The sequence below is a fragment of the Oryzias latipes genome, chromosome 18 (assembly GCF_053564925.1).
Source record: "Oryzias latipes strain Hd-rR chromosome 18, Olatipes_Hd-rR_3.1".
Taxonomy (NCBI): domain Eukaryota; kingdom Metazoa; phylum Chordata; class Actinopteri; order Beloniformes; family Adrianichthyidae; genus Oryzias; species Oryzias latipes.
The window spans coordinates 20,212,854-20,223,201 of record NC_136254.1 but is presented as its reverse complement, the minus strand read 5'-3'; the positions used below and the strand labels follow the sequence as shown (position 1 = coordinate 20,223,201).

Sequence of the window (10,348 nt, the reverse complement as noted above, 5' to 3'; positions counted from 1 at the left end):
AACTCAGTTGGGATTCGAACCAGGCCCTTCTAATGTGAGGCGATAGCGCCAACCACTACACCACCGTGCAACCACCATACAGGTGGAAACAAGTTTTTAGATTCTTGAAGTCTAACAATGTCCTAAATCGCCTTCATGCTTTCCTGTTGCTGATCTAATGGAAGAATCTCTACAGCTGCGATCCAGGTGAAGGTGGCAAAAACACGTATGAAGATGTCAGTCTTCGCCTGCTGCTTCCTCCTCCGGTTTCTGTACACGTCGTCTGTTTTTGCACTCAACATGTCCAGCCTTGTGACCCCTGTAGAGCGTCTATCCACTTCTCAGCTCTCTGGGAGATCAATCTGCAGCCTTCTCTCCTCCAGCATCACCATGAACCCCCAGCTCAAAGACCTGCAGCCATTGTTCTGCTTTTCTTGGTTTCATCGTCTTCCTTTTAGCTTTTTTCAACTTCTGCCTCATTTTCCTCATCATCTTTGCTGTCCAACCCTCATGAACCAAATAAAAAAAAACACACACCGACATCTGAAAAAGAATTGATGGATTACAGCAGATGTACACACATGCACCTTTGCTTCACAGCCTGTGGAGAGCTGAGTAAATGAATGTTTTCTGTTCCTTCAGCTCCCGTGTCCTTGCTGTCAAGGTGAAATTTGAAGCACGCTTTTAAAAAAGCGGCAGACATTCAAGACAGAAAACAACAAAGTGTGGAGATCCATGATTATGAAGAAGATTCAGAAAAAGTTTTGAAAAAGCTAAACCGGCAGTTGACCTGTCGGTTCACACTCCTTTGACCTGTACTTGTTTATTAGAAGTGGTTTGGTTGGTAAACAGAAACTGTTTATGGATTTCAAGGATCATCTTGAGGGTAGGGCGTTAAGCAGAGCTTTTAATGGCCCACTCCAATAAAAATCATGTTTCTGTGTGTTTTTAACAGCTTCTTGTGGCATTTTTCCACCATAGAGGACATTTATTAAGGAAATTAAGCTCCACATCGAATTTCTGAGTATTTCTCTATTCAAATTGTTGTGAATCAGGAGCAAAAAAACAAAAAAAAACCCATCTGTGTTTTGAAAAGGTTTCCAGCAGGTGAGTTCTTGCTGTTGACCTGGTAAGCCCCCCCCCCTTCCATGCCCCTAAACTCCTGCTAATCCCAGAAATGTGACCCTCCGGACAATTAAGGAGGTATGCATGTGTGCCACCAGCATTCACATGAGGTTCCATAGTAAGGAATGGTGCAGAAACACAGTGTGAAGGTGGTGGTGGTGGTGGGGGGGGGGAATTACAAGTCAGGCCTGCACAAGTCTCCTCATTAATCTGCCATCAGAATGTGGTTTCCCTGCTCCGTCTCATCGCTGAGCCCCGACAGCGATGCATTGTGGGCTTTTAATGAGCAGACACTTCTGCGAAGAAATACAGTAACCAATGGTGATGGCTATTGGCATATTGACTCCCGGTTTGTGCTGGAAGCCGATGTGAGGCTGGCATTATAAATGGACCTCTCACTGCACATCAGACCAGAAAAGAAATCACTATGTGTCCGAGCAGACATCTGAACTGCAGAGCGGCGCTGAGGAGGAGGATGCAGCTCCCAGCAGCACATTCAAGTTCATGGAGACCGGTTAGGTAACATTTGAACTCTTTTTAGTCTCACTGCCATGCAGATTGATGACTTTGAAAACGAAAGAACTGCAAAAGTTTGTGGGGCTTTTTAACACTTTGCTGATATTTTATAAGATTTTCAAAGAATCAAATTTATTTAAATTGATTCAGGAAAAAATTATGGATGAAAAATCAGGATGTTTCCCTAAGATGCTTCACTCAGATTTTGGTTTATGGACTATAAAAAGAAAAGCTGGATTGATTCTTTTAATCGCATTATTTCACCCCAAACGTTAACTATAGATTCAAACAATTGAAACAGCACAGATTTCGTCTTTTTTTGAGACAAACCTTGATTTTTCTGGGCACACTCAGCTGGTCAGACACGTAAAGCAGCAGTGTGTGCAACAATAACAGCTCCGATGGGATGTGAAACTGCAGCTAAGGTGGAGACACTCAAGAAATTTAGATGTTGGGCAGATGAGGGTCCCGTAAAGCTCCACAACAGCAGCTGCTCGGCTGTTCTTACTACTTTAAGTTTAGAGGAAAACAAAGCCCATCTGTGTTTATTGGAAAGTTTGACCTTCCTTACTGCACGTTTCAGAGGTCAGACTGATGTTGGATCAGAAGTTTAGGTTCAGTTCTCTCACTGATTCATCTCAAAGGCCTTTAGCCAGGTGTCTGTGCAGGCCAGTCAGGTGGTTTCACGTCAAACTGGTTTGTCCAGGTTTTTATGGACCTTGCCTGGGCTATGCAGTGCAAGGATCTCGGAACAGAAAGGGGTCGTCCCAAACTGTTCCCACCGAGTCTTTTGCACCTGTCTAAAACCGTCTGGTATCCCGTTGCATCCAGAGTATCTTTGGCTGTAACTAAAACAACCACACACCAAACGTGAAAAGACAGAAAGAAATCCACAGACGGCGTGTCTCTAGAAAGCAGCTCCATCATTCTTCTAAAGCTTTGGCAAACCGATTCTGCTGCAAATCTGAAGGTCACATGACATTTGGAGGTCCTTGGTGATCATCTCTGCAGAGAGTCGGTGACCTTTGCTCACTATGTCACTCAGCCAAGCCCCGCCTTCCTTTCCCAAATTGGGAGGCAACCAAGAAGCACCAAATATCGCAATGAAGTATTTTGGAACATTGCAGTTCTTTAAAAGATCACTGGGGGCATAAAGGAGCAATTTGAATGGAATAAGTTAGATTCTAGCTTAGGAAAAAACATATTAATAGTCTGGGCTTTAAAAACAATTATTTGGTTAATATTGTTGTTTTGTCTAGTCAATCTAATTGTGATTTTATTTTCTTAAATCAACTATTTAGATTTTGTTAGAGATCAATTTGTGCAGTTTTACAGGTTTGTCTTTTTGATTTGTAGGTGGGTGGAGCCACCTCTCTTTTCTTCTTTTTTCCCTCCCAGTCATCTATTTTGGTCATTTGGTCATCATTGATGGGCGGAGTAAACGTCAGCAAACATGACCAACCCACCCACTTCAGGCTTTTATTTTGGAATCTGTCATTCCTATTCTTTTGTTGACTGTGGAAAATGTAGTTGTGTGGAAATCCCCAAACTCCTCTGAGAGGGACCAGTGTTTCTGTCTGCAGGACGTGGACAATGGACATGGTGACCAGGACACATGGATACACATTTCCGGACGGACGAGCCGTAACTTCTGACAACACTCTCCGACAAATGCTGGTTTTGGTGAAACACGTCTGAACCATATCAACAAGCTCTTCTTGACGTGGGGTACACTAGTGTCGCCACTAAAACATACAAAAAAGGAAAAGAAAAATAACAAACAAACAGGAGGAAGTGACTTCTGACCTCTTTATCATCCGGCAGCATTGGCACCCCATTTGGCCGGCGGTGTTGGTGGAGCTGTGGAGACACGTGAGCACAGCAATGAAACTTTAATCATCCTCCAACATAGAAAAGCCTCACATACCGTTTTCAGAGGGTGACATTTTCAACAGGTAAAGGTGACAGGTGATTGCGACACCCCAACTCACAGGCTCCTATTGATCCGACGCTTCTGTTGTTGGTGAAATGTAAATGCTTTTTTTCCATTTTTGGAATGTAGACATTCTTTTACACGTTGGGTCTTGGCGGTGTCTGTTCATGAGGATGAAAACGGTGTCAACCTGAAACGCCGAAAAAGATGCTTTCCCATCCATCACTGCTGTGTGCGAGTCTAGGAGGAGGATAGGAATGACCTTTTCACTCCTGTTGGTGTGTTTTTCAAGGCTTTGGCATTTCATTGCCCGGATAAATAATTAATCCCCGACACTTAAACGGTTTTGTCTGAAAGTAAAGGAGAAGAATTGACAGGAGACGACACAGCATCTCCTTGTGGATTGAAAGGAGGGATTTATGTCTCCTAACCAAACACTTTGTCATCTAAACCACTCGTCTTTGACCCTGTGAGTCTAGATTTTCCCTCAGGTTCAATCCTTCGAAGGGGAAGGAGACTGGATGTTTGGGTGACATTTCCACAAGGCTACAATGATCATGAGTGAAGAAACTAAATTAGACGACAAGAAGACTTTTCTTCTCTTAGAAATTGGGAAGGTTTTACATTTTGCTTTAAAACTTTCTCTTTATAGGAAAAAAAACAGACATTTGATGAAAAAAAAAGTTATTTTCTAAAAAAATGTTCACGACAAGGGAATCAAACTATTTTAATAGAAATTGTGCAAACATTTTAATATTCTCGACTCAAAAGATTCTTAACACTGCTAAAACCAGAAAAATACCAAATTGAATACTTTGTCATTTCATTTAGAGAAAGATAAACAGTCAGCTCTGCTTTTAAGATAAAAAGTATACAAACTCTACAATTGAAAAACGCAGTTGATTTTGCCAACAACAAAAACTACAATTCTGGGATATATTATTGATTTGCTTGATAGTCTAAAATTTGAACTAAAGTTTGAACTAAATAGAAAACACAAATAAACAGATTTTATCTCCACTGCAGATACATTTTTTGAAAATGAGCTAAGGGACCATCTGCCCCCTACCCCATCTCTTGTAGGGGGTATTGAGCCCTTGGCAACAGCGGCTGTGTCCCCTGGGTGCTGGCTTCCTGGGCCCGGCGGCCCTCTCCATGCTTGGAGAGGGATCCCTGAGATCTCTGGCAAGGCCAAGAGGTGGGTATCACATCACATCTGAGCCTGGGGGTGTCCGAGTCCCTGTGATGTGGGTTCTGGTCCTTGCCCCTGAGCACTGGACCTCGCCAAATTTTCAACTGTGGGTGAGCCTGGACGGGCCATGTTTACAACACCTCTTGTGGACCCCCTCTTCCCCTGGGTGCCTTCCTCCTGGGCGGGGAGGGCTGGCCCTGCCTTGCTCTATCCTGGACCAACCGTGGGCCTGGTGGATGGCTGCCTGGAGCGCGGGGTGGGTCTCCTTTGGGGGGTCCTGGCTCGTACCTGGGGTTGGGGCGGGGGGATGCCTAGAACTCCTGGGTGGTGATGAGGTGCTCGTCTGGGGCTGTGGAGGTTCTTCTGGGTCGGGGCCCCGGGTTGGGCCCTGGCCTGGGTGGCGGATGTGATCGCCCGGGGGGGGCGGTTGTTCTCTATCTGCTACCGTGCGGGTGTTTGGGGGTTCTGGCTGCCATTGCTGCTTTGGCGGGGGTCTTGGTGTCATGTGTGGACAGGCCCTGCCCCTATTGACTTGTATTACATCTGAACCTCACTGTAATGAGTATAACTATCCTGAAACTTGTTGTCTTATGCTGCTTCATGGTTTACCCCCCCCCCCCTCTAATCACTCTAATCACCTTCCTACCTACTCCCCCCCCCCCCTAATATCCCTCTCCCTTCCTCCCTCCTTTCCTTTTCCGTCCGGTCCAACACAAAAGATTTTCAAATATGATTACAATGAATAAAGTTTGGCCTTGATTACAAAAGGGGTTTGTTCAGACATACCTCTGGTTTGTCAGAAGATTCATAACCCCTGTTGTTAAAGTAAAATATGTCCAAGACAAGAGGCCTTCAGCTCTCATCTGTCTGCCCAGCTGTTGGACAAGTTGGAAAAAAATAAATAAAAAAATAAAATAAAAAAACATCACTATGTAGCAGAGCAGCAGCTACACCAAAGTGGTTGACATTGTTGACATTCTTTCAACTATCGGAACTCTTTAACCGTTTACGTAATCAACGTAATTCCAGTAGATACTGAAGTGGAGAAAAGCAGCGTTGTGCGGATATGCAGCACTTTAATAACGTAAAGTCGATATGCAGCACTCTGCGTTTTGTATATTGGCCCATATTGCATATCAGTAGACTACCTTATGCTATGGTCAAGAATGCGCTTATGTGCTAGGATTTTCAACACGTGTTTAAACAAAGATGTCCACAATGGACAAGCAGGGAGGGGCTTTCTTCTTTTCTTTATCTGCTGGTTCCTAGCGCGTGTCCGCCACCTATAGTTGAAAGAGGATTGGTGCAAAATGTCTACGCTGTGAGAATCCGTTTCCAGCCTTTTACTTTCACAGCTCTATTCTGTTATATGAAAGACTTTATGTCATAGAATTCCGGTTGGACACAAACTGCAATTATTAATTTCGGAATTTTTAAACGATTGGCACTTCTGTGAACGAAAAGGGATGCCGTCCATACGTCACTACCAAAACAGAGTTGGTTAAAGTTTGATCTGATTTAACTTTCATATTTTTAAATAGCTTTATAGAGTTTGAATCCCTTAAAATACAAATAATTAACAGTAAATATACACTCTCCAACTCTGATTTAACTTTCCGCGTGAAATAGCTGACAGTAGCTGGGTTTGGCTCCAGCAACGGAATCAAGTAATTAAGCAGGTTTGGAGAAAGGATGGAGGAAAAAATAGTCCCAGAAAGAGTCATGACCAAAGAAAAAAACATGCAAACAGAAGAAGTCACTGCAGTACGATGGCTGTTTGTTAATGCCGATCAACTCATCAATTACCAGAAGATTCCACTAAAACTGGCACAAACCACAAGCAGAAATGGCCGAATAGTCAAGACACACAATACCAGTCGATCATTTGAACACATCAAATAGTAAACAATAATCAGATTTTGTTTTATTTCTGCAGAACCTCTTCTTTACTTTAAAGAATATATCCCAGCATTCAGGTTCCAGATGCACAGAAGATGTGCTGAAGTTCAGATAGTAAATCCTGGGAGTTAATTCCCAGAAATCCCAGACTATCAGGAACTAATGTTTTTGAAATCTTGTGTGTTGTGATATTTGTTGGGTAAAAACAACTTCATAGGAAACATAGTTCTAGTCGAATCAACTCCCCCCAACTACAAACATGAATCGGAAATACGAGAAAATAAAAAGGGTGGAGGCGTTTCTGCACTGTTTAGAGATAATATTGCAACCCGCAGACTATCATTTGGTGTGTTTTCATCATTTGAGTATGTGTCCTTTAAGATTGAGTTAAAACAAACTCCTCCCTTACTCTGCATAGTTATGTACAAACCTCCTCAGCACAGCCAAAGTTTTATTGATGATTTCACTGAAATGCTCTCAGTTGTGTGCACAGACTTTGATGGTCTAGTCATTACAGGTGATTTTAATGTTCATGTTGATAATGTCAATGACAGAAATGCAAAAGAGCTCAATGCTGTCCTTGAAACCTTTAGTCTAATTCAGCATGTGAGTTGCCCCACCCACAGCAGAGGGCACACTCTGGACCTGCTCATCACAAGGGGGGTTACTATTTACAATGTCAGTGTGGTTGATGTCGCCCTCTCTGATCATTTCTGTGTATTCTTTGACCTGTCTGTTGCTCCCAAACCACCGCCTGGCCCTGCAGTTGTCCAAAGGAGACAAATAAATGAGAGCACTAGGGCACAGTTTGTAGAAATGATAAACCCTGAAAACGTCTCTGGTGCCAATGTTGATGAAATGCTGAATTCTGTTACTTCTAGCATCTTGAATGTTCTGGATGCCATTGCCCCTATGAAAGTTCAATTGAGAAAACATAGAGAGAAAGCTCCCTGGAGGAATGATGATCTAGTCAGGGCACAGAAACAACAGTGCCGCAGAGCCGAGCGAAAGTGGCGCAAGTCAAAACTCCAGGTTCATTATGGAATATATAAGGCGGAGTTGTACGCTTATAACCAGATTCAATTCAATTTTTTAATTCAATTTTATTTGTATAGCCCAAAATCACGACAACAGTCGTCTCGATGGGCTTCGAAGTAAAACATGAAATCAAAAGGATCACGAATACAAAGAGTTCAATAGAAAAATACTAAAATGAACTAACAAACTGACTAAGCTATACTGGCATCCCTGCCCTTAGACCCCCCTTCGCGGTAAGGAAAAACTCCCAAAAAAACCGGATTCCGGAAAAAACGAAGAAACCTCAGGGGTGCCCACATGAAGGAGGGATCCTCCCCCAGGACGGACAGGCGATTTACCAGAAATCTTAGAGAAGAATTAACTTATCTAAATCTACAACTACATATATAAAAGTCCAGCAGACGAGCTTCATCCAGCCGTGGTTGTGGGGACAGTCAAAGGCGCGAGTCGAGCCGGAGACAGGAACCACAGCCAGGTGTAGGAGCAGGAGCAGAGACGAGGTACTCGGTCAGGTACAGAGCAGAGACGAGCCAGAGATGAGCCAGAGGCAGGATCCACAGCCAGGTGTAGGAGCAGGAGCAAAGGCGAGGTAAACGGTCAGGAACTGGAGCACGGATGAGCCAACTGGAGTCTGGAAGCACTCCCACTCCCCAGGAGGGGAGAGGAAAAGAGGGACAATACATGAATCGCACTGCACCAAACAGAGGCATGGAGAACTAAATGATAAATTATGATCAAGAATAGAGGAGAGGAAGGGTAGAAGTAAAAAAGGAAAGAGGACAGAACCCCAGTGCACCATAGTTACCCCAGCTTCAACTTCTAGCAGCCTTTTAAAAGAAATAGTTATTATTAAGTTTAATTTAAACAAACTAACATTAAGTTAAATAATCTCTGAATACTAGCTAGTCTGACAATAAGCCTGTCCAAAGAGGAATGTTTTCAGTCTAGCTTTGAATGTAGAAACTGAGTCGGCCTCTCTTACATGAGCTGGGAGTTTATTCCATAAGACAGGGGCTTGGTGGCTAAACGCTCTACCTCCAACCGTACTTTTACTAATTCTAGGAACCACAAGCAGTCCTGCATTTTGCGAGCGAAGTGTTCTGATTGGTTGGTAAGGGACTATGAGGTCCTTAATATAGGACGGGGCCATTCCATGTAAGGCCTTATAGGTTAACAGGAGGATCTTGAACTTAATTCTAGAATCAACTGGGAGCCAATGGAGCGAAACTAACACAGGAGAGATGTGATCTCTTCTGCTGGTTCCAGCTAACAATCTAGCAGCTGCGTTCTGAACAAGCTGGAGACTTCTTAAGGAACTCTTAGGACACGCTGCTAACAAGGAGTTACAGTAATCCAGCCTCGACGTAACAAATGCATGGATGAGTTTTTCAGCATCACTCTTAGAAAGTATATTTCTGATCTTAGCAATATTTCGCAGGTGAAAAAAGGCAGTTCTACATGCCTGAGATATGTGAGCCTTAAATGATAAATCCTGGTCAAGTAAAACCCCAAGGTTTCTAACTGTGGAATTAGGGGCTATACTTATGCCATCCAGGGAGACTATCTGAGCAGACAGAGCATCTCTGAGGTTTTTAGGACCAAGTATAATGACCTCAGTTTTTTCTGGGTTCAAGAGGAGGTAATTAATTGTCATCCAGGTCTTGATGTCACTGATGCAGGCGTTCAGTTTCTCTATCTGGTCATTCTGGTCAGGCTTCATGGATAAATACAACTGCGTATCGTCGGCATAACAATGAAAATTAATGCTGTGTTTCCTGATTATGTTTCCTAGGGGTAACATATAAAGCGTAAACAGGATCGGTCCCAAGACTGAGCCCTGTGGGACTCCATAGTTGACTCGAGTGCACTGAGAGGAATGGCCATTTACATTAACGAACTGATACCTATCAGACAGATAGGATTTAAACCACTGGAGAGCAGATCCTCTGATCCCTATGTCCTGCTCTAATCTATGGAGTAAAATACCGTGGTCGATAGTGTCAAAGGCAGCACTGAGGTCCAACAGGACCAGAATAGAAAGTAGTCCCTTTTCTGAGGCCAATAACAAGTCATTAGAGACTCTAACTAGTGCAGTTTCCGTACTGTGGTGAGGTCTAAACCCCGACTGAAAGTCTTCAAAGTGGCTGTTGTCCTGTAGGTGGCAGTAAAGCTGCTTAACTACAACTCTTTCTAGGATTTTAGAAATAAAGGGCAGGTTTGATATCGGTCTATAGTTGGCCAAGATGCTAGGATCCAAACTGGGCTTTTTCAGAAGAGGTTTAACAACTGCATATTTAAAAGACTGTGGCACGTAACCCGTTTCCAGAGAGGCATTTATCATTGTTAATATGGGATCATTAATTAGGGGAAAAGTTTCTTTAAAAAGTCTAGTGGGAATTGGGTCTAACAGACACGTTGAGGATTTGGAGGACGTAATAATTGATGTTATTTCCGCTTGATCCACAGCAGTGAAGCAGTCCAATGTTACAGAGGTTTCTATGGATGCCTCCATTTCTACCGCTTCAGCCTGTTCTGGGCTGATAATAGGAATAACTTGATTTAACTTATGTCTAATATTTGAGATTTTACTATCGAAAAATGTAAGAAAATCATCAGAGCTGAGAGAAACAGGAACATGTGGTTCTACTGAGCTCTGACTGCGAGTT

At 43.2% G+C, this 10,348-nt stretch overlaps 1 protein-coding gene across 1 annotated transcript in view; it reads right to left on the bottom strand.

Moving 5' to 3' along the window:
• Nucleotides 1-10,348, bottom strand: part of zgc:194930 (uncharacterized) — a 36,622-nt gene that overhangs the window by 3,335 nt on the left and 22,939 nt on the right. The window contains exon 2 of the mRNA XM_004079892.5: nucleotides 3,427-3,480. Coding sequence (XP_004079940.1) covers nucleotides 3,427-3,458 — 32 coding nt within the window. The 5' untranslated portion in view covers nucleotides 3,459-3,480. The remainder of the gene's footprint in view (nucleotides 1-3,426; nucleotides 3,481-10,348) is intronic.